Source organism: Mytilus galloprovincialis, chromosome 11, assembly GCF_965363235.1.
Source record: "Mytilus galloprovincialis chromosome 11, xbMytGall1.hap1.1, whole genome shotgun sequence".
NCBI lineage: Eukaryota > Metazoa > Mollusca > Bivalvia > Mytilida > Mytilidae > Mytilus > Mytilus galloprovincialis.
This window is the reverse complement of record NC_134848.1, coordinates 80,417,855-80,443,614: the sequence shown is the minus strand read 5'-3', so window position 1 is coordinate 80,443,614 and position 25,760 is coordinate 80,417,855. Positions and strand designations below refer to the sequence as shown.

Below are 25,760 nucleotides of genomic sequence, written 5' to 3'. Positions count from 1 at the left end.
GCATGTTCTGATCGTTTTAGGCAATCTAAAACCAAAAAAAAAAAAATATACAAGCTGATACATTCTTCACTGTCCAGTTGTTGTTTTTGTTTTTGCGTTTATGATTAAGGTCAATACAGACAAGCACTTTGAACGTACGATATTTAAGAACTGTTTTTTTTTTCGTTCTTCTTAAGGTGGCTCGGGCCTATTCGAAGTTTCTATCAGAAGTGCCGTATTTTTGGTTATTTTATTCTTTAAACAAAATGAATCAAATTGGTCGAAAAAAAATAGGGGGTCACGGACCATTTAAGCTCAAAATTTTACTTTTAAACAGGTATGTTAAAGGGACCATTTTTCAATGAAATGATAGGGAAAATGGAGGTGTTGACATATTTTTATCGGAATATCAAAAAAACGTTCTATGACAATTGGTCCAAAACTGCAATATGAAAAGCTGGAATATAGCTTCAAAGAATGAGCCAATAAAAAACATAGGTCACCGATAAGCAAAAAAAAATATTTTGCCTTAAAACCCAAATTTCGGCGAGAAATTGGTGAAAATGGGTGAAATGTCACTTTGACCCTTTAAAAAATACGGATAATAACGAAAATATTCTTTTAGTCACATAACAACAATGATTTAACATTTCTAATCAATCAAAATATTTAGAAAAATTATGTCGAATTTACGACAAATACTTTTGCAATTCATGCGTGAAATTATGCGCAGTCGAATAGTCCCGAGCCACCTTAAATGTAGAAAATATTTGTCTTGTGGATAAAATATACCCGGCATACTCTATTGTTTTAATTGTACTTACACGCAGCAGTAACTCCCTCTGGATATTCGTTCAACTGATTATGCAAACCAAATCTACCATCAAACATCAGCAAAAATGACCCCTTGCTTTGTATGAACAGTTGATGGGTCATATCATATGATTTTTGTCCACCAAAATCAATCAAGTCAGATGGTACTATGTCGATGCTATAATTTCCTTTCTTAACTGTATCCAAAATATCTGATTGAAGTTTCAGCTGCTGGAAATCTAACATTTCCATATTAACCAATCCTGGAGATGAGTATTTGGCAGACATTATTTCTCTCTCATGTTTTTGATCTGACTTATTCATTGAACCTTTAGTGTGATTTTGAAGCTCGCCAGTTGATGTTTTGGTGAGTGTATCCATTAAGGACATAGATTTGGTCGATGATTCGAATGTGTTGTTGTCCGTTTGATTTTTTGGAATGTTTCCAATGGCATTATCTGTCGTTTGCTCTTCTGATATGCAGTCTGATTTATCATAAACATGTGGTTTTCCTCTAAGAATTTTTGCCACAACCTCATGGTCCATATCCCCTTGTATATAATATATAAGAACAGACATTTATAAATACTAAAATATACATATAGTGATGTATCAATATACCAATAAACTACTTTAACAAGAACACTTAACACTTCAATCCACCAAGTATCCTCCTTAACCGTAAATATAAATAGTATCTATGATACTAGGCCATAATCGCGTTCGTTAACTGCGTGCTTTGTCCGAAAAGACAAAACAGTGACTCCGTATCAAGAAAGTTAAATTCGGAGTCAAATAGCATTGAGAAACATGAATTCTGAAAAGTTTTGTCAAATAAAGTTAAGTTAAATATTCCTGGGGTAAACAATCACACAACACTCGCGTTTAATTTACATATGAAGACTAATCAGCGAAACTCTAATTAAATATTTAAAACAGTCGTAACGCCAAATAAAGTTCTCTCTAAACACCATCTAAAAATCGATTGACACGATATCCTCTCCTTTTTCGAATTGAGAGGTTCATTTTGTTTCAATTGCAGTCTATATCATGTATATATCAGGAAGAAAATATGTGTATAATTTTGTGCTTTGGTTATGTATCTTGAAAATTTAGGTCGCATTTGCAATTCTTATTTAGGGTCGTTTCATACTAAACTAATTAGACGTATAGATCACATGTTGATATTATTTGTTTTATTTTTACTGAACTACATGTAATTCTACTCAATCCATTGCGCAAAAACAGCCAACATTTTAAAATACTAAACTGAACAATTAAGTCAATCCAACTGAAAACAGCGTGCACTTTGAGTTTACAACAAGAAACAATACCTAATATGTAACGTTTTCTCAAACATACCCTCTGTAATTGGAACCATGTTCTTCTTGTCAATATCAATGCCATTCCTGCCGTAATACATGACAAGTCCGTCTGTAGAGTTCCATTGTAATGGAATTGGCTTACCAATAAGCACACTTGCAAGGGTACTCTTTCCTGCCTTACAGGTGCCACCTATAGTAAAAATCACGACTAATTAAACAACTTATTTAAGAAATAAAATACTTGTTTATAAGAATGTAGTTTTTGAATACGCTATTTCTATACAACATAACTCATATTATAATTGAAAGCAATACTCGAAATGATAAATCAACACACTCACATTCAGTATTACTTGAGGGTTTCATACAGGTGGACATTCTTAGGGTTACATATACAGTGTATTGTTATTATATAAGTACACAATCTCAGAAGATTTTCCTTCCGTAATTATGTTGCATGTGCATTCCTGCGGATTTTTACCGTCAATTTCTAAGAAGCGTAATCAATATCCAATTTCCCTTTTTTGCTACCATAAGGTTCTATAATTCTACAACTTTTTTTAAAATTAGGCAGCTGCTACTGTGTTTATTAAACTAGACTCTGATAGTTAAATGCTGTTTCGGGGTGTTTGTATACAGTATACATATTTTATGCGCTCTTCAAAATACTAGATGTGATTTTTTTTTATTTTATTGTGAAAATTTGACTACATTTAATGAATTTCCTCGATGGGTGGTGCCTACAAAGTAGGCACCGATAACAACCCTGTCGTCGCACAGGTTGCAGTGCATTAGCGGGTATGCTGTCTTGTTCAGCTTCATTTCAATATTAAGAAAACATTAATACGTATAGAACACCGGTCTACTCTTATTGCCTGTCATTTCTAAGAGGACATCAGTTTTCAGCCAAAACAAATACTGGTTTTCTGGAAATCAACATGTAATGTCCAAGCTGTGAATTTTTTTGTTAGAAAATTGAAAATAATGTTGTCTAGTTTAGAACATACAATTTATCTGATATACACAAATAACTGTTGCTCCATTGCAAGAAACATTTGCATCTACGAAATGTTTGTAGTTTTGTATTTTGTTCTTGTTGTATATTCCTTTATAATCGCTACGTACATATGTGCATATATATAATATAAGGGAGCTACCCTTTGATTTTTATGGGGAGGGGGGGGGGGCTAGGATAAAAAAATTTGTCCTGCAATGTTGTTAGCTGTAATCTCTGTCCTGCCTTTTTTATTTTTCACTCTGTACGGTCCTGCCTTTTTTTTTAGTTTATTCTGACTTTTTTTTACCTAAATTGTCGTCCTGACTTTTTTTTTTTTGGCAATTGTCTCATCCTGCCTTTTTCTACTCAAAACTCCTGTCCTGTCTATTTTTTTTTTAATTTCATCCTAGCCGCCCCCCCCCCCCCCCCCTCCCCCCATAAAAATCAAATGGTAGCTCCCTAATTTGTCTTTGATAACTGAAGTACCTAGACTCAAACGGTTCTCGTAAGATACAAAGGTTCCTTGTGAAAGCATTCGTTGGAATTCGTCAGCATCAACCAGCCAAGGGTATTCAGTATTTTTCTGTAATGTATAAGCATAAAAAATAAATGAACACCACACGTCCAAAGCGAGTCTTTAAACGCTTTCATCAGGAATGTTGAAAATTGAATATTTGAAAGGCAAGGGTATATAAGAACCGAAACAGTTCGAAAAGAAATACTTCCAAAAAAGGTCATAAATAAATAACAAAAATAATATATCAACTTTTGAAAACTTACTCTCTTTATAGTATAAGAATTTATTAACGTTAATTTTTGAAAGATTTCTAATAACTTATTTTGAAACATGTACATAAGTTAGGGTTACGTGGCTGATGATACCTTCGAGGACTGATAGTCTACCACAGAGTTACCGCGTTGCATAGTTCCCGAATATATAAGGTGTTATATACTATTGAACCTTCGCTTCAAGGGCGGCAGAGTAATACTTAACGAAAAACTGATACCTCGGACATCCGACAAAATCAACTCGCGCAGAATATGCATGCAATATTTGCGATTGAACTGTAAACAATCATTAAACACTCAAGCAACCGATACAAACTTTCGTCGGTTAGTCAGTCAGTTTATTGGCCCAAATGATACAAGCTACCGTTATCTACTCATTAATAAGTACACAAATGGTGAGTGTTGGATCATGATGGCAATACTTTTTTATACACACTACTTATATGTAGTGACGGTTCACTATTTTGGAAGAAAAATGGACATGCTTGTATTCAAGATCGGTGCATACAACATGTTTTAGTCATTTTTATCTCATTTATGATGCAGCTATATAAATTTCATAATAAAGTGCAAACATCATAAATATAGTAATGCTATATTGGGTTAATGCTTGCTAGTTTTGTACTACAAACCATCCGTATAAATCAAACCACCGATTCTCAGTGACGGTTCAGTATTATGAACAAAAAGTAACAACATACTGAGTTTCAATATACCTGTTAGTCAAATGCGTTTTGTTTAAATATACTTTTTCACTTTTTTTTGTCTTTTGGACAATGTTGTTTGTGTTGTATTTAGACCCTTCTACAACGAAATTTGTTTTACTTGCACTAATATAAAAATTGCGGTTTTTATCCAACGCAATCATAGGTTAATCGTAGTTTTCAATTTAAACTTGTTTATATTTTTTCGTTTGGGCTTGTATCATATTTCCCCTCCGGTTTATATGATCCGTTTATCCTATATTGACTCTTAAAATTCAAGAGTTAATCTTAAATTGAGGGTAAATTATATGGCCTTCCAAATACCGTTTCGATCCCTAACATCATTGAAGAGACATTTATTGTCGAAATCCGGATCTGGTGTACCAAAAAATATTGACACCTTATGTTTGTGGCAGAACATCTTGGCCACACGTTTATTGTTTTCTGTTTAGTATTACATTGATATTAAGATCCATTTTGTTACATATTGTAATCTTTTTTTATTTGGCTATCGCCAATGGCAGTCAGCAGGGTTTAAGAACATCAGTTGTTCGACCTGTTAGTCAAATGCGTTTTGTTTAAATATACGTTTTTCTCATTTTTTGTCTTTTGGACAATGTTGTTTGTTTTCTATTTAGAATCTTCAACAACGAAATTTGTTTTACATGCACACGTATAAAAATTGCGGTTTTTATCCAACGCAATCATAGGTTAATCGTAGTTTTCAATTTAAACTTGTTTATGTTTTTTCCTTTGTGCTTGTATCATATTTTCCCTCCGGTTTATATGATCCGTTCATCCTATATTGACTCTTAAATTTCAAGCGTTTATCTTAAGTTGAGGGTAAAATATATGGCCTTCCAAATACCGTTTCGATCCCTAACATCACTTAAGAGACATTTATTGTCGAAATCCGGCGAGGGAAGAACAAAAAGTTTGAGAAAGCAAATTTACAGATCTAACATTGTTGGGTTGATGTTCAGACGAGTTGTATATACATGATGTACATAGCCATGTATCACCATCATTGCTGGTGATCCAATGGATAAATCTGTTGTAGAGTTGACACTGACTCAGACGTTATTATACAATATATATATTCAAGATACTTAGAGTAATTATAAATATATATTTTATATATTTATAATTACTCTAAGTACCTTGAATATATATATTGTATAATATAAACGCCTAAAAAGTGTACAAAATAACACACATATCTAAAAAAGAAACAATAAATGTAAGTATCTTTAACTAGTTCGGATGACAAATATCCTTCATCAGTATCATTATGATTTCAAGTGGATCATGTCAATCTATGTTGTTGTACCTATATCAATCTTTAAATTTATACAATAAAACCTAGCACAACAACGCTTGAACAATTCTGAAATTTCAGAAATGATCTCGGTGTTATAGTAGTTAGTTATCAAAAGTGTCAGGATTACAATTTAGTAATCCATACGCCCGATTCGTCTTAACAAGACTCATCAGTGACGTTCATATCAAAATTTGTATAACGACAAACAAGTACAAAGTTGAAAAGCATTGAGGAGTCAAAATTCCAAAAAGTTGTGCCAAATACTGGTAAGGTAATCTATTCCTGGGATTAGAAAATCATTAGTTTTTCAAAAAAATGAAAGTTTAGTTAACATGAAATTTATAAAAATGAATACATAATTGATATTCTTTTCAACACCGAAGTGCCGACTACTAGGCTGGTGATACCCTCGGGGACGAAACGTCCACCAGCAGTGGCATCGACCCAGTGGGGTAAATAGTTATCAAAGGTAACAGGATTGTAATTTAGTACGCCAGACGCGCGTTTCATCTACACAAGACTCACCAGTGACGCTCATATCATTATAGCTTTTACAACAAAGATGTCAAATTACGTCATTAGAACAAATGTTATACCCAATTACATCTAGTGATCTCTTATGAATTTAGGTTACACGCTTCACTGAAGGTTATATGAGAGAATGAAATACAATAGGACAAGTCGGAGACATGGTTTTGGAGGTCAAATGAAGTCAAACGTAATATACTATTGTTCGAACTGTGTTGTACAAAAATCTAAAAATATTTTGCGCTACTATGAGTTACAATGAAACTAATTTCATTCAATTGTGGACATCAATGTGGATGAAAGAAATTACATTAGTTTCAAGTTTGGGGATGAAAATAGTATTTGTATTGTGCTCGTGTGTATTTTAGTCTAGACGCCATCTAATTATTTATCGAGTTGACCCCGAACAAATCTGATGACCATATACGCGATATAAACATAAATAAAGATATAAATAGAGTAAAAAACTCGTACAATTAGAGTTTACAGGGTCTGCTTGATTTCATATTATAGATTAAAATGCATGTATATCATCGTTTTTGCCTGTATAGGAATGCAATTTTGGTGGATCGAATCGGTCAATCAAATGATTCACCTTTTCACTTTCAATGTTGACATTCGTTTCCTTTGAATAACTTTCCAAGGAATTAAATTGAAGTTCACATGAATACGGATTCAATGACGTCGAATTGTTCACTTCCAAGAAATAGAATTGAAAATATTTATAACGATTAGGACTGCATTACAATTGCAGACTGATTCAGTATCAATATTGTACAACGTTGAAAAAAAGGGATATGATGTATAAGAAACGTCACAAAAACACTGATCAATAACTAGTCCTCATCAATGTTAAAGTGTTCATAAAATATGTAAAGAAATGAATCGCACGGTTTACACATTACATTACATTATATATCACTAGCCTGTATTTTCAACCATATTTTATTTAGTTAAATGTAAAAACACAAAAATACTGAACTCCGAGGAAAATTCAAAAAGGAAAATCAAAAATCAAAAGGCAAAATCAAAAGTCCAAGCACATCAAACGAATGGATAACAACTGTCATATTCCTGACTTGGTACAGGCATTTTCCAATGTAGAAAATGGTGGATTGAACCTGGTTTTATAGCTAGCTAAACCTCTCACTTGTATGACAGTCGCATCAAATTCCATTACATTGTCAACGATGCATGAACAAAACAAACATACTCAAAGAGTAAAAATGTCAAAAATAGGGGTACAACAGTCAATATTGTGTTATCATCTTAATATCACTACATAAACAACAAATGTAACAAAGTAGCACAAAAAGGCATACATCAAATTCAACATTCTCATTTTGCTTTTCCTATACGGCTGAATTTATCTATGTAAAGTCTACCCATAAATGAAAGAAGGTTTTCATTACTGGTGTAAAATTGCGCGTTAGAAATTCGCACAGGTAGACATAAAAATAATTTTGTCGTATGACGGCATACATAAATGCAGACTCACGTAAAGTAGATATAACAAAAAAAGACTTACAGTAAAAATAATAAATAAAATAATGGTGTGGTTCAAAGTATGACGGGATACTTAAGTACAGTTTCACGTCAAATACGGCTGAATTTATCTATGTAAAGTCTACCCATAAATGATAGAAGGTTTTCATTACTGGTGTAAAATTGCGCGTTTGAAATTCGCACAGGTAGACATAAAAATAATTTTGTGGTATGACGGCATACATAAATGCAGACTCACGTAAAGTAGTTATAACAAAAACCAGATTTAACAGTAAAAGTAATAATAATAAATAAAACAATGGTGTGGTTCAAAGTATGACGGGATACATAAGTACAGTTTCACGTCAAATGTATATCATAAAAAACAGACTAAACAGAAAAAGTAGTCTTATTGAATAAAATAGTTTTGTCATTCATAGTATGTCAAGATCCTTAAGTAAAAGTAATATCAATAAATGAAATAATTTTGCCGTTCAAAGTATGTGGTTTTACATAACCACAGAGTCACTTCAAATGAATATCTAAAAAAGACATATAAAAGAATACTATAATAAGTAATTAAGATGATAACAAACGTCAGTACGCAAAATCTATACTTCAAGACCATCTTGTATTATTTGTGAAGTTGATACGGAATATTTATCAAATATCATCATGATCGTTACTGGAATATATATATATTTTAATGTCACTGACAATCGCAGTCATACTGACATATTTGTAGAACTTATCTTGATGACAACTTAAAGTTTTAATTCACTTTTCAAACACCATTACTTACGGTTATAGCATTTTTAAACCAGGTTGTCTTTATATCTTCAGTTTTGTGCTTTCGATTGTGCTCCTTACATAGGTAATTTCCGTTTTTACTTTGGTCGTTAAGTTCTGTATCGCTTATTCTACCGAGATGTGTGGAGTGATTCCCAGCACTGCATTTTGCTTTTACTTCGTACGATATATTCTTGTCTAACGATTCAATTATATTACAAAGTTCTTTGATAACATGTGTGTATGAACTGTCCTCTACAACATCCCATTTCCATATCTGTATGGATATAGCATTTTGTGAAAAACAGATTATTAACCTATTTAGCTCTGTTTTGTCTAACCAGAACACCGCTTTACCGCTATAAATAGCTAGCCTTTCTCTACTGACTTCACATAATTTATAATTTCGTATGTAATGGAAATAAATACGATTGAAATATGACAATGGCAGAAAGGTAAATTCAAATACCAACCAAGGTGTAGGTATACAATGGGGTCTTTCTACGATGAAAGTTTTCTTTATGGAATCAAGGTCAGTTGATTCTGAAATCATGCATGGCATATAATATGACTCTGATATCGGACAGTTATCCCTGTTGTTGAATTTTGGTTTAATTATAATGTCAAATTTGTTCATCACTTTAACTAAATGATCTTTGTAAGTTCCAAAATCTAAGCTAGGTTCCTTTTGAAAAAGTTTATCAATTAGTTTCTCCGACAACTCCCCAGTATTTCTCAATTTTCGAAAATCAGTGGAAGTTAGTAATTCATCTGTTCTTTTGTCAGTATGTTCATCACATACAAGGCATCTGAAACACTTTACCAACCAATGTGGCTGTAAAATGATATAGTCAGATATTTCATTGAAAAAAATAATGTTACCAATGTTGTGTTGGTACCTCAGGAATGTATTGAGTTCTCCTTTTTGTTCAATGGAATTTTCTCTGGCTATATTATAAAAATCCTCCCATGAATAAATGTTTATCTTTAAATTCTTTAAAACTGTAAGTGCATTTTCCAGTTGAATCCACTTTGTAGGAAGTCTTTCGACGAAATAGTTCATTTCGCTTGCAATGTTTGCTATTTTATCTTTTAAACTCTGTAGGTCTTTTTCAACCACATTTCTGTTCGAAATAAAGCATATGTGTCTTTTATGTCTACTCTTTGGGTGATTTCCAATAATATTTGTAAATTGGTCTCTATATTTATCTTCCCTCTTTTTTCTTTCATCCTGCAATAATATTATGTGAAATTGTTAGTTGATATCAATGCATTACATGCTATTCTAATGTTTTACCATAACGAAATAGAATTGTTTTACAAATTGTTTTTTTTTTCGTTGCCTATCGAAATAATTATAAGTGAAGTATATCCCCTATCAATAGGTTTCAGTACGTAATGATAAGTAACACGTAAAGCACCTTGAGGTCAACCAAAACTCTAGGGGAAAATAACAATTCAGCATGACTAATAAAAAACAAGAAACGACGAATAAACAGAACAACGGTCCATCAAAGACATTACATAAAACTCTTAAGTCTGTTTAAATAAAAAAAACAACAGGAAAAATCAATCTACGGAGTGATTGTTAATGACATATATAGCTCTATATAAGCACTCGTAGGTACACATTGCTGGATTTGTTTTCAGTTATGTGAGTCAGCTATGAGAACAAAGATAGATTATAAGAGAACAGTAAGAACAAACTACGTATGTGAAGACTGTCAGGAAAAAGAAATAGACATCATGGATATGCAGTACTCGCCCAATACGAGTGTTTTCCAAAATAACGCAAATACTGGCATGAGTTACGATAGAGTATGCATATTCTAGTGTGAATGTGACAGTCGTCATGATTCAAAATTGTTAAATGCAATAGTGCATGTGTACATTGTTTGTTTATGTCATGCTTACGGAACTTGAAAGAATAATAAACCAAACACATAAGCATTCTAAATCCATGCTGTATTTAGAACCCTCCACAACAACATTTGTTACATGCACACGTAAAATAAATGCGGTTTTTATCCAACGCAATCATAGGTTTGAACGTTGTTTTCAATTTAGACTGTTTTATATTAAGTTTGTTTGGGCTTGTATTATATATTTTTCCTCCGGTTTATATTATCTGTTGATCCGTTTTCGATCCCTAACATCACTGAAGAGACATTAATAGTCGAAATCCGGATATGGTGTAAAATTTAAAGCACCTGATGTTGTGGTTTGCCATCTTTGCCGCACGTTTGTTGTTTTCTACTTGGTATTGAATTAATATAGAGATCCAATTTGTTACACCTTGTTATCCATTTATTTGGCAAGCATACATGGCAGTCGGCAGGGTTTAAGAACATCAGTTGTTCGACTTGTTAGTTAAAATGCGTTTTGTTAAAAAATATTTTTTCACTCTTTTGGTGTTTTACATAGGTTTGAACGTTGTTTTCAATTTAGACTGGTTTAAATTTATTTCGTTTGAACTTGTATTATATTTTCCCTCTTATATAATCCGTTCATTCTACTTTAACTCTTTAAAGTTCAAGAGTCTTTCCTAAATTGAGGTTCATCAAATGGCATTCCAAATACATTAATTGTCGAAATCCGGATCGTGTGTAAAAACTTAGCATCTCATGTTGTGGATTACAAAGTTTGTTTTTATCTACTTTGTATTAAATTAAAATAGAGATCCATTATGTTACATATCGATCCCTAACATCACTGAAGAGACATATATTGTCGAAATCTTGATCTGGTGTACAACCAAATATTGACACCTTTTTTTTTTTGGCATAACATCTTAGCCACAAGTTTATCGTTTTCTGTTTAGTATTAAATTTATAATAAGATCCATTTTGTTACATCTCGTGATCAATTTTATTTTGCAATCGCCAATGGCAATCAGCAGGGTTTAAGAATATCCGTTGTTCGACCTGATAGTCAAATGCGTTTTGTTTAAATATACTTTTTCACTTTTTTGGTCTTTTGGAAAATGTCGTTTGTGCTGTATTTAGACCCTTCTACAACGAAATTTGTTTTACATGCAAACGTATAAAAATTGCGGTTTTTTTCCAACGAAATCATAGGTTTGAACCTAGTTTTCAATTCATACTCGTTTATATTTTTTCGTTTGGGCTGTTATCATATTTTCCCTCCAGTTTATATGATCCGTTCATCCTATATTGACTCTTAAAATTCAAGAGTCTATCTGGAATTGAGGGTAAATGATATGGCCTTCCAAATACCGTTTCGATCCCTTATATCACTGAAGAGACATATATTGTCTACATCTAGATCTGGTGTACAAAAAAATATTGACACCTTCTGTTTGTGGCATAACATCTTGGCCACAAGTTTATTGTTTTCTGTTTAGTATTAAATTGATATTAGGATCCATTTTGTTACATCTCGTGATCAATTTTATTTTGCAATCGCCAATGGCAGTCAGCAGGGTTTAAGAACATCAGTTGTTCGACCTGTTAGTCAAATACGTTTTGTTTAAATATTCTTTTTCACTTTTTTGGTCTTTTCGAAAATGTTGTTTGATCTGTATTAAGATCCTTCTACAACGAAATTTGATTCACATGCACACGTATAAAAATTGGTTTTTATCCAAAGCAATCATAGGATTGAACGTAGTTTTCAATTTAGACTTGTATATATTAAATATATATATATATATAATTCGTCTAAACATCAGCCCGACAATGTTAGATCTGTAAATTTGCTTTCGCAATTTTTTTTTTCTTCCCTAGCCGGTATTCGAACTCCTGTTACTGGAATATCGGGGCACCAAATCGATTTGCACTGTATCCGATGCGCTAGACCAATCGACCACCTAGGCTTATAATTGAATAAGTTTTCGGTAGCCAGGTGTTACCTTTCCTTGTCAGTTTTAATCGAGCGTTGTAGTACAGTACATGATATATAAGGCATGCGAATGGAATTGTTACAGATCAGCTAAATCATCTATTGTATATATGTATAATTATTTCTGAACCAGTGACAACTCTACAACAGATTTATTTATCGGATCACCAGCAGTGATGGTGATACAAGGCTGTGTACATTCTGTATATATAATTCGTCTACACATCAGTCCAATAATGTTAGATCTGTAAATTTGCTGACGCAATTTTTTTGTTCTGCCCTCGTCGGGCATTGAACTCTTGCTACAGAGATATAGTGACATCATATCGCCTAGCATTGTATCCGACACGCTAGATCACTCGGCCACCTAGGTTATACCTCTTTACATCAGCCCAAAAATGTAAATAGCTATCAAAAGTACCTGATTATAATTTAATTCGCCTTTCGCGTGTTTCGTCTACATAGGGCTCATTAGTGACGCTCAGATCAAAATAGTTATAAAGCCAAACGAGTACAACGTTGAAGAATATTGAGAACCCATAATTCCAAAAAGGTTGTGCCAAATACGACTAAGGTAATCTACTCCTGTAAAATCTTTCGAAAATTTGATGTTCTTCCCTCGCCGGGAGTCGAACTCATGCTACTGAGATAGTGTGGCACCATATCGCCTTGCACTATTCCCCGCTCTAGACCACCCGACCACCTAAGTTCTAAAATAAAGCTTAATGTGGCCGGATGTTACCTTTTCTAGTCTTTTTAATCTAGAGTCGTTACACAGTATATAATATATAAGGCAAGAAGATGAATGGTTACAGATCAGCTGAATTATCTATTGTAAAGGATCCTACAAACTAACGTATGATGCAGTAACAGAAATCCTAATTTTAAAAGTACGTCTGAACCAGTGATGACACTACAATAGATTTACCCATCGGATCAGCAGCAGTGATGATGATCCAACGCTGAAAATACATTTTATTTATATATAGTATTCGTCTTAACATCAGACCGATAATGTTAGATCTGTAGATTTGCTTTCGCAATTGTTTTGTTCTTTTCCAGCCGGAATTCGAACTCATGCTTCTGAGATATCGTGGTACCAATGCGCCTTGCATTATGCCTGAGCTGATAGACCACTAGACCACCTAGGCTGAAAAATAAAGCTTTCGGTGGCCGGTTGTTACCTTTCCTTGTCAGTTTAAATATAGCATCGTAACACAGTACATGATATATGTTACAGATCAGCTGAATTATCTTTTGTAAAGGATTCTACAAATAAATGCATGATGCAGTTACAATAATTCTCTCTCTGGATTTCGAACTCATTCTACTGAGATACCGTGGCACCAAATAGCCTGACCACACGACCACCTAGGCTCTAAAATAAAGCTTTCGGACAAACATTCGAATAGCGCTGTACCATTACTTCTATTTAAGTTTTAAAATGTATATTAACTGCAAAATTTTGACTAATAGCACGTACGTGTATATAGTTAACATTGTATTCAGGAAACCTAAATAAAGGACAAATAATCCACTGAAACATTTGAAAAAAACGGAAAAAATCTTAAATATATGGACCCATGGAATAATTTCAAGAAATACATATAAAAGAAAGTTATAATGCAACATATACACACATAAATAAGACATATTAGTCATCTGAGAATTGTTTACCTCAGTTGCATATTTGTCGGTACCAGTGCAAACCAATATCACTGGAGGATTTAATTTCTCTTCAGCTGGGACATCTTCACAGAGGCAGTGAATACTGTCAAACCAAAAATCAATGTATTCTGAAAGATAGAAAATAACGTATGTTCTACGTTCAAATTATGGTGTGCATTATACGCTCGGCTACTAAATTCAGAAAATATTCTGGAAATCATTATTAACTTTCAAGTTTGTGTATAGGTATTTAAAAACATCCCAGTATGTAATCAATAGATTGACGTTCCTTAAATTGAACTTTCCTATAACCCATTATAACAGTTGTCAAATTGAATATCTAACAGAGGCAATCGTACGAATGATATGTCATCCTGATTACCCTCCCCAATTTTCACTATAGGTGGAGTGTTATGGCAAACATGCGACGAAAAAATCTTTACTAATTTTCTAATAAGTGCTAATATCTATATTTATAGGTTCACTGTTAACAGGTTGATCACCTCCAATTTCATCAAAGTTCTCATCGTGTTTTCTGGATTCAATATTTTTTTCCAAATCTGCAACAACAATGTATATTGCTTTTGGCGTTAAAAATGTCTGATGTGTTACATAGTAGTCCTTCTGACCAGCAAAATCCCAAATACCACATTCTACCAAATCGTCAGATGATACATCGTCTTTTCTTTTTTTCACTTCCGAAAATATTTTATCCATTTCTTCAATTATCATTTTATTCATCTCGTGTGTCTGGTTTGATAATTTGGACATTTGTTTATTGGCTTGGATATCTTTTTTGTTTTCTACCTTCAATTTAGATTTAGTTTCATAATGCATTTTGTCTGAAACAAATACTATGTTTGTCTTATCTTTTTTTTCTTCAATCATTGATGGTTTTTTCTTAGCTGGTGATTCTGTACTTATTGCCTGGTGTTCCATCATTTTTACCATTTCTGTTTTGTCTGCAATATAAAGTTAGATATTTAAAAATAGTATCTCTGACTTAGCATAGGCCATACGTAAAACAATTTTTGTATCAGACCTTTTTAATCAATGAATATTAAAGTCTTTCAAATCTACACATTAGTCAATGCTTCGACACAGGCATGTTTTATATCATACGTTGGAAGCATCAAATTAACAAAGTGTATTGTTTATCTCCAATTTATAATGTGATAAAGAGTAAGGAAATGAGAATACATTATATCAGTTTTCGCTTAAAAAAAACTAAAAAAAAATCATTTAAACTATAGTTTTTGCAACAGAAGGGATAATCAACCACAAATAAAAGAAACATTGGCATGCCGCTTTCAAATCCTGGATGAATATTCAAAATAATGTGTTTTAACAATATTCTCGCCTAATCAAACCTATAAAGCATGTGCTTATGAAATACTTCTCAAATAAGTTGCATGGATCCAAATTAGAGTTTCAACTGTCTAAGTAATTTATAATTGCATTTAAGTGTAAAAAACTACAGTGATATAGCAATGGATCTTTGTAATTTGCGTACACAATTTTACTAATGTTCAATTTGCCAACCGCTCCTTATGTTAATTTTAAAGAGGTTAGGCAAGCTAAACACAAGTTTTTAAATAATTTCACTGTTAAACATGTTAGAAAAGATATGCCTCGCAAGATTTCAATCTTCATTTAGTCTTTAATATGTTTAAATTGTGACGAATTCTACATTGGAGAGACCAAAAAAGAAATGCGGACTAGATTGACTTCATTTGGCGGCAAACTTACAAAAAGATTAAACAATCATCCGGGCTAACACCGTAGTTGTAAGAATATTCCCATGAATAGGGACAACCGTTATACATTAATGCCATAAAAGGTGAAGTTGTGGTTCTTTATTACATTTTGAGCATTTTGACCAGGCAGTGTTGTGTACATTTTATTATTTTGTACAGGTTGTTTCTTGTATATAAACGTTGTACAAGTAATTATTTATATGATGCCATCATACGTGTTATTACTTGTGCAAATATAATTTTTGATTTTGGCATTTTGTCGTGTCCTTTTTGCTTACTATTTGTTTTTTACTTTTTTGTTTGTTTATATTTTTCTAAGTAGATATCATACAGCGTATACATTATTAATCAAGAAATTTTCTGTCATGCCATAGTCTTTTCTCATTTTAACATGGGTAGGCATTACATTTATCAATATCTCAATACCGAGCGTTAGCATTGCATGATGAAAAAAAAAATCATTTATAATAGGAATATGTTGAACTTTTGTGATTCGAAGTGGACATATATGTCGTCATTTTGATTTGAAGAACCAAAAACGTTATAGAAAATCGAAAGTTTAACAATAAAAAAAACAGACATATTTAAACTTACTTTTTATAATGTTTTTTGTTTAATTTCATAGCGAGGAACACCAACACAAATGTCAAATTTGATCTCTGGCGTTGCTCTAAATTCATGTGACGGTCCAATTTCAATTGTGACGTCAATCGCGTGCAGCCCATGTTTTATTGGAATAAGACCTTGGTTTTGTATCCAAAGCTAAAGACTAATGTCATATTAGAAGGAAATTTATATTATATTTGTTTTCAAGTATTTTTTAATACGGATTTTTAAATGTTTTAAGTTTACAGTTTACAGTCATTAAAAGCAAAAATAAATTTTAACCCTTCCACCATCTATTTTCAAACGGAAATCATGATAAAAAGTTGCATATATAATACCTTATATTTGGAACAAAATTAAGGCCAAATAGATCGAATAACCTATTCGTTTGTACAAGAAAAGAAATTAAAGCATGACATCTGGAATTATTCAATAAATTCAATCTTTTGCAGTTACATTTGCCTGTTTTACATCCGTAGAAGAGATAGGACGAACAACTAATTTGGAGGTTTCGAAGGTCATCACTTGATTTTCTGTTTTCATCTGGAGAAACAAACCATTGATATGTTTCAAAATTAAAAACCCATGAAGTAAACTATATAATTAGTATTGTGTATCAACATTTCAGTTCATACTAGATGTTTTTCAATATTTGCAAATGACGTCAAAACAACGTTTATTTTTTTTTTAATAAATCAAACAAAATTTACAGTCATGTTAACTTTCGTTTAAGTTTTCCCAGGATTCGGCATGTCACTGAGTTTTCTTTAAATGAATGTCAACTGTTTAAATAAATGATAACTTTTCAGATGATAGATATAAAAAGATGAGGTATAAGTGCCAATGAGACAACTATCCATCCAAGTCACAATTTATAAATTAAGTAAACCATTATAGGTCAAAGTTCGGCCTTCAACACGGAGCCTTGGCTCACACCAAACAGTAAGCTATAAATGGCCTCAAAATACAAGAGTCTAAAACCATTCAAACGGGGAAACCAACGGTCTTATATATGTAGGACTCGGAACCGCGATGGTCACAGTGAAGTACGATGGTTCACGCTGAAGTGCGAGGGTTGACACACTGAAGTGCGATGGTGACATTGTGACGCTTACTTGTTGTTAGATACGATGAATTGCGTTGGTGTGTACGCTGAAGTGCGAGGGTCTAACTGTAACGTCTATAGTACTAACTAAGCAGGACACATTTAATTTTGTCAAATATACTAATAACTTGTTCTTGTCATGCCATAGCGAAGAAATTGCCTACAACACTCATTTATCTATTTATCTGATTTCGTAACAGTTTTTAAGGAATATAAACTTCTAATTACAATCATGCTTGACTCATATATATATAGTGAGACGTGACACCTTTTATGTTAAAAAAGTTTAACGATTAGCGGGTTCTCTGTTGAGCATCACCAACTACACCAAGTTTGGCCCATTCGGGATTATTTTGGCCTAACCAATTGCAGAAAATGATATATGTATACGCAAAATAGAATTGTTAAGATTGCGTTTTTTCTTAAAAAGCAGGTTTCATTTCAAGAGTAAAACAAAAATGTAGCTACTTGAAATCACGAAAGCATTGCTATTAATTAATTTTAGTTTATTATTAAGTTGTTCACACAAAATTATGTGATATATACTTTAATAGCAAGACCAATACATTTTACTTGTCTTTCAAAACGTTTTCGGCATGCATTATACATGCTTCCGCAAACACTGGTTAGCACATCTGCAGACCAAGATCATCTTTTAGTCGCCTGTCTCCGATGGTTTGTTTTCGACTTAGTTTAACATATTTTTGTAACCCCACCTCTAATGATCAAAACTGTTCGGGATTTGAATCGTTCGTTTCATTCTGTTTCCTTTCCTTTGTACGTATGAAACCTTCATCTACAAAATATTATTCTCCTGCCTTTGTAGATATTAGATGTGGTATGAGTGCCAATCAGAAAACTCTCCATCCAAGTCACAATTTGTAAAAGTAAACCATTATAGGTCAAAATAAGGTCTTTAACACGGAGCAATTTGATTTAATAACGTTGTATTTGAAAACTTCACATTGTTCATGCAAACGTAATGCAAAACCATCGCATTTCAGCGAAAGGACCATCGCACTTCGGCGTAGACCATCGCACTTCAGCGTGACCATCGCACATCAGCGATCCCATCGCACCTCCGAGTCATACATATATTTTAAAAAATGAGAAACGAGAAACACTAAAGAACAACATCAACAAACGACAACTACGGAACATCAGATTCCTGACTAAGGATAGGTGCAAACAATTGCAGCGGGTTTAAACGTTTCAATTGTACCAAACCTTCACCTTTATCTAAAACAACAATGTAACATGACACCATAGAAAGACACACTATGAATTATCAACTGAAATGGCTCAACTTAATCAAAAGACATGGTAACACAAATGAACATAAACAGAACGAAAACAAAATGATTTATGATACAATGTAAATACAAAATTAATTTAAAAAAATAAGGGATGAATAATAAAAGTAAAAGTATTATACTGCTGTGAAATGTTAAACAATTTCAGAAAAACACCAACCCTTGAAAAAGAAATCTTCCATTTGCATTCATTTTGAACACAGGTAAATGAAAATAATTGTGTTGTAAGGTATACGGCTTCTATCTGTATAACCTTGTGTTTAGGAACACAAATTAAAGAAATTTCTTGTATAGCAATAAAACTATTCTAAAACTTGGTACATGTGGGGTGAATATCAACAATAAAAATACAAAACTGGTGCTCGCTGCCAGTCTAATGTTCATTCGACATTACTGCAATGAGCGCAAGCGTGTCATATAAAAAATATAAAAAATGAGACATGACCGTTTCTATACAATATGAAACGTTGAAAAAATCAAAATAAAGTTACTAAAGATGCCAAAAAACTATTTTCATGATAATTAATCTGTGTTATCAGCTATGTAGGCCGATACAACCTGGATATTGTTCTTGCAACTAAATTCTAATCAGTTCAAGTGATAACCTGCTCCTTACATATGCTTCCTGTCATGATTATTCTCCTTATACGAACACAAAAGATCGTGTAGAATGTCTGAAGCCGTTTGTCCCTTCAAAAAAACTGGCTCCAGCTTGTCATTTTGCACACTTTTCCTACAAAAGGCACATTGTGAGCCATTAATTGAGTTGCCAACACAAAATCTGTGCCTTGCCATATCGCACGTAGAACGTGTTGTTAAAATACTGATTCACGTGGCGGAAGCTGAATACGACTGTAATCTTTAGTCAAACGATGTATAAGTAAATTGTCGTGCAATTTCTTCAATTTATAATTCGAGTCGTATAAAGCAGTAAAAAACACCCCAACAGCAACTACAGCACTATCAATATCATTCTTTGAAAAGACAACAAGATTAATGGAGAGGCTCGGCTTCGTCCTGTGAAGGTTGAATACTGACTTTTTTCTGATAATAACACAAGTAACACTGTGAGCTACTGCTCACTGATGATACACCCGCCGCAATTTGATAATTTAATTAATAGTGTAAAAATATGCAAGTGTTCGGTAAACAGGAAGTTGTTGAGTGATGAATCTGAAAACGCATCACACGGTATAGAAGACTTATATAAACCTTGAAACCAAATTTCAGAAATCCTTGTATTGTAGTTCCTGAGAAAAATGTGACGAACATTTTCAACTTGGCTAACATGTGTACAATCATACAAGTGTTAAGTAAACAGGAAGTTGTCAAGTGATGACCCTGAAAACGCATCACACGGCATAGAAGACATATAAACCTTGAAACCAAATTTCAAAAATCCTTGTATTGTAGTTCCTGAGAAAAATGTGACGAACATTTTCAACTTGGCTATCATGTGTAAAATCATACAAGTGTTTAGTAAACAGGAAGTTGTCAAGTGATGACCCTGAAAACGTATCACACGGTAAAGAAGACTTATATAAACCTTGAAACAAAATTTCAGAAATCCTTGTATTGTAGTTCCTGAGAAAAATGTGACGAAAAATATTCATTGGACGGACGGACTGTCGGACGGACTGACGGACAGACAGAGGTAAAACAGTATACCCTCTTTTTCAAAGCGGGGGTATAATTAAGGGGAATCACACCCACGCAAGGCATGAACCAATGGCAGAATACCGGTGACAATTTGCAAAATTTGTCGAAAATTGAAGCAATGGCGTGAACTGGTATTAATCGCCTGTCATCTTCAAGCTGTCAGTCTAAATTCTGCATTGACGTTATTTGCGTTCTTAAAAATGTCTCAAATAGAAATATCGCTAGCAAATACAATGCTAGCTATATAGATGTACATTGTCCATGTTGAGCAGAGAACACAATGGCAGCCCAGTAGTGTTTTTCACGCTTAGACTTGAGGTTAAAGTAATAACAGTAGGTATAACTAAGTTATCTGTTAAAAAAAAGACTGGTACAGTACTTTCAACCTTAGGCGTTACTGTTTTAGCGATCAATCAGCGGTCCTCGATCAGTCACCGATCAGTCAAGTTCGCGTCAAATTCACGTCGATCACCAATCCGTCAGACTTATAGTAAATGTCATTGACTGATCGGACGGATCGGACTGATAGGACAGATCGACCTTTCTGATGGATTGAACTCTACTAAGTCACATGATAAACTAATACAAATTACGGAATCGTAGTTTCGTTTTATTTAATTAAAATGGCGCCATGTAAAGTAAGAAACGTTCAATTTAAAACTGATCAACATCTGTTTAATTAAAATATTCAGCAAAGTTTAATGAATTTAAATGAAAAGAAATATACAGATCAAATATAAATTTGAATATTATCATACATGTAACAGAATGGTCATTTTCGTTTTTATTTATGTCGTACATTTTCAAACCCGGACAGATCTAGAAAGGGTGTTCATATTGCGATTTTAATTTTTTTTTTCTCCGTGAATAAATTGGAAAATGAATAAATGAGCAGTTCTTAAAACTGTTGGTGTATTATTTTTCAATAGTTTTAAGTTTTGTATCCTTATAATCTTGAAATTCTTTTAGAGTAAACGTATCTCAATCGAGGCCATTAAAATAACAAATTACAAATAAAATTGCTGCATTATCTTTCAAAAGAGAAAAAAAATGGTAATTTTAAACAATGCAAAGAACATAATAGCAAATTTTTTTTCGATATTCAGTTGCTGTAATGAAAAATAACAAATCTTAAAAACTATAAAAAGTACAAAAATCCTATGGCGGTCTATAGTTTCCATTCAAATAAAGAAAAAATTGCATCCTTATTTAACAAAAACAAAAATAAATGCATATTTATCCTTCCAATATTCACATTGATGCAAAATAACGTTAGATATACTGTTCCCAGGGCAACACGTACAAACATTTTGCATCTTTTCTCTGAAATTTAATATATTTTGTGAATAACAACCAATCCTGATGTACAAAAAGTAATGAAATCTTATGGCGGTTTATAATTTGTATTAAAATATGGCAATAATTGCATTCTTATTTAACAAAAACAAAAGTTTGAGTATTTTAAACCTGAAATAATCTAAATTCTAAATAAAGACTTATCTTTAGGCATTTAAAATAATAAATTACAAATAAAAAAGCATAATTTTTTACCAAAAGAAGAATAATTTTGACAATTTTATACAATGTGAACAACATTTTAGTATAATTTCTCAAATGATATTTTATTTTTATTAAAAGCAACCAATCCTAAACTAGAAAAAGTAGGAAAAACAATGGTGGTCAATGATTTCCATTTAAATGAAGAGATAATTGTATTCTTATTCAACAAAAACAAAAGTTTTTGTATATTTATCATTCAAATATTCATATTTGATACAAAATAACTTATCAAAAGGTATTTTTAATGACTGATTGCAGTTTATATTGCATTATGTGAAATATGAGAAGAAATATTTGCATCTTAGGCAAAGTGTACAACAAATTTGAATCTTTTCCCTAAAATTTAACCTATTTTGTGAATAATAACCAATCCTGATGTACAAAAAGTGCCTAAATCTTATGGCGGTTGATAGTTTGTATTAAAATAAGGCAATAGCAGCATTCTTTTTCCACAAAAACAAAAGTTCGAGAATTTTAAACCTGAAATTATCTTAATTCTAAATAAAGACTTGTGAACTGTTCATTGAGGAATTCGAAAGAGAAAATAAAGATCCCAAGTTACCAACCTATGTTCCATTACTGGATTGAAAATCTCATTCGATGTTGTAGTCCATAAAAACCTGATACGACGTCTTTTTCAAATTGGATTTTCACAGCAATCTATTCTACTGATCAGCAATTTATATGAAAATGCAACATCCTGTGTAAAATGGGGCAATACAATGTCAAATCGATTATTTAATATTAAACAAGGTGTAAGACAAGGTGGAGCGATTAGCCCTGACCTCTACAAAGTTTATATCAACCCTCTACCACCAATTCTTAGCAATTCAGGACTGGGAGCCAAAATTGGAAATATAAACTGTTGTGCCCCGACCTGTGCAGACGATATTGCCTTGATATCCAACAATCCCTTTGAACTCCAAAAGATGATAAATATAGCAGTGATTTCAGTCAAAGAGAGAGATATCTACTACAGCCTAAAAAAGTGTAGTCTTGCCAATCAAAACATGTAATAAAATGCTAGATGTTGAACAAGGTTTTTGGAAACTTAAAAATATAGATATGCCCATTGTCTAAGACTCTTCACATATTGGAATAAACAAATCTCAAAAAGACTCTACTAATGCAACCATCACTGAAAATATAAAAAAAGGCCAGAAGATCTATGTACAGTATTATGGGTACAGGATTACATGGGGAAAATAGATTAGACCCTGAAATAATAGTCTCCATACATCTTACCAGTTTTGACCTACGGCCTAGAAGTCTTGATACCATCAGGTAAAAATTTAAATCTTATACAACAGCAATATAAAAGCTGGATTAAACAGATTTTATCTCTCAAACTAAATTTTGCTGACCCGGCTGTCTATATATTATTAGGTTTGCTCCAACTTGAAACAGAGATCCATATTGAAATTATCACACTATTTGGGAATATAACCAGATCTGAAAGATCGTCCTTAAAGTGGAGAATAGCGGAACGACAACTTCAAATTAAAACCTACTCAGGCAATAGCTGGTTTATTGATCTGAAAAAGATATGTGGCAAATATGTCATCGTAGAGTTAGAACAGTATCTTGATAAGCCATTAACAAAATTTGAATGGAAGAGGTTTATAACCAAACAGATTCACAAGTACTGGGAAGGTGCCAGAAAGATCAAAATGAAGGGTTACTCAACACTAGGATATCTTAAATTTGAATATGGTAAGATGTATGTTCTAAATAAGGAGACTATTATTTCAGGGTCTAATCTATTTTCCCCATGTAATCATGTACCCATAGTACTGTACATAGATCTTATGGCCTTTTTTTTATATTTTCAGTGATGGTTGCATTAGTAGAGTCTTTTTGAGATTTGTTTATTCCAATATGTGAAGAGTCTTAGACAATGGGCATATCTATATTTTTAAGTTTCCAAAAACCTTGTTCAACATCTAGCATTTTATTACATGTTTTGATTGGCAAGACTACACTTTTTTTAGGCTGTAGTAGATATCTCTCTCTTTGACTGAAATCACTGCTATATTTATCATCTTTTGGAGTTCAAAGGGATTGTTGGATATCAAGGCAATATCGTCTGCACAGGTCGGGGCACAACAGTTTATATTTCCAATTTTGGCTCCCAGTCCTGAATTGCTAAGAATTGGTGGTAGAGGGTTGATATAAACTTTGTAGAGGTCAGGGCTAATCGCTCCACCTTGTCTTACACCTTGTTTAATATTAAATAATCGATTTGACATTGTATTGCCCCATTTTACACAGGATGTTGCATTTTCATATAAATTGCTGATCAGTAGAATAGATTGCTGTGAAAATCCAATTTGAAAAAGACGTCGTATCAGGTTTTTATGGACTACAACATCGAATGAGATTTTCAATCCAGTAATGGAACATAGGTTGGTAACTTGGGATCTTTATTTTCTCTTTCGAATTCCTCAATGAACAGTTCACAAAGCAATGGAGTGGATTTTGCCGTGAAACTTGAAGTGGGTTTTGATGTTTCAAAATATTATTTTCTCTTCCTTTGATTAAAATCTCTATGATCTTCGAGTAGGTTTGCGTTACAGTGATCCCACGGTAATTTTTAGCATTCTTTATGTCACCTTTGTTTTTGAATACAGGGAAAAAGGTTCAAATTTTGAGTAAGTGTGGTATGTAGCAGTGTTCAAAACTTGTGTTAATTAGAAGTTGAAGATACTCTAGAAGTGTTTCGTTTGCATAAATGAAATTTCCAGCAGTGATTACACAATAGTCCATAGCTTTATTTGTATTTAATTTTTTGACAGCATTTTTCAATTCTTGGATTGAGACTTTTTCATGTGAATAATTTTCCTTACATATCTTTAATATTAGTTTTGCTTCATCTTCTACTGCTTCTAAATGATTCTGATCAAAGTTCTGATAGTTGGATTTTTTGGCAAGATCTCCAAAATGTTTTGTCCACCCTAACAATACACTGTCAGATGTTTGATATGTTTCGTTTTCTACTATAAGTTCTTCAATAAATTTACTCATTTCCCCCTCTGTTTTCTAATTAGTTTATAAAATAATGCTGTATCACTGGATTTAGCATCCACGATTTGTTGTCGAGCATTAATCCTTTCTAGCGCTTGCTCTTTTCTACATAGTTTCCTGAGATGTGGTGATTGTTTTTTTCCTTCAGATAGAAGTTACCAGGTTCTTTTGGTCGACCATGTTGTTTCCATACATAAAAGGCATTTTTCTTTCTTTTCACATCTTGTAAAATGTCATAATTCATTACTGGTAGTTTCTTCTTTTTCTTACCCTTTAGTTTTCCAGGAGCAACTTTTGAGATTGTATCTGATAGAATTTTGTATAGTTCATCAAAAGCTTGATCTAAATTCAATTTTTCTGATATAGGTTTTATTTTCTCTAATTTATCATTAATCAAAGTTTTATATTCATTCTTGTCCAGTTAACTTTGGAGCTTTTTGCATTAGTATGTTCTTTCATCTTCTTCAGGGATATATC

The 25,760-nt window shown here is 32.7% G+C and overlaps 1 protein-coding gene across 1 annotated transcript in view; it reads right to left on the bottom strand.

Moving 5' to 3' along the window:
• LOC143052880 (uncharacterized) overlaps positions 1 to 14,354 on the bottom strand; it is a 38,950-nt gene extending 24,596 nt beyond the window's left edge. The window contains exons 1-4 of the mRNA XM_076226027.1: positions 14,269 to 14,354; positions 8,744 to 9,961; positions 3,601 to 3,697; positions 804 to 2,307 (exon numbers count right to left, since the gene is read on the bottom strand). Of these exons, the coding sequence (XP_076082142.1) occupies positions 804 to 1,371 (568 nt within the window). The 5' untranslated portion in view covers positions 1,372 to 2,307; positions 3,601 to 3,697; positions 8,744 to 9,961; positions 14,269 to 14,354. The remainder of the gene's footprint in view (positions 1 to 803; positions 2,308 to 3,600; positions 3,698 to 8,743; positions 9,962 to 14,268) is intronic.
• Positions 14,355 to 25,760: the final 11,406 nt, after the last annotated feature.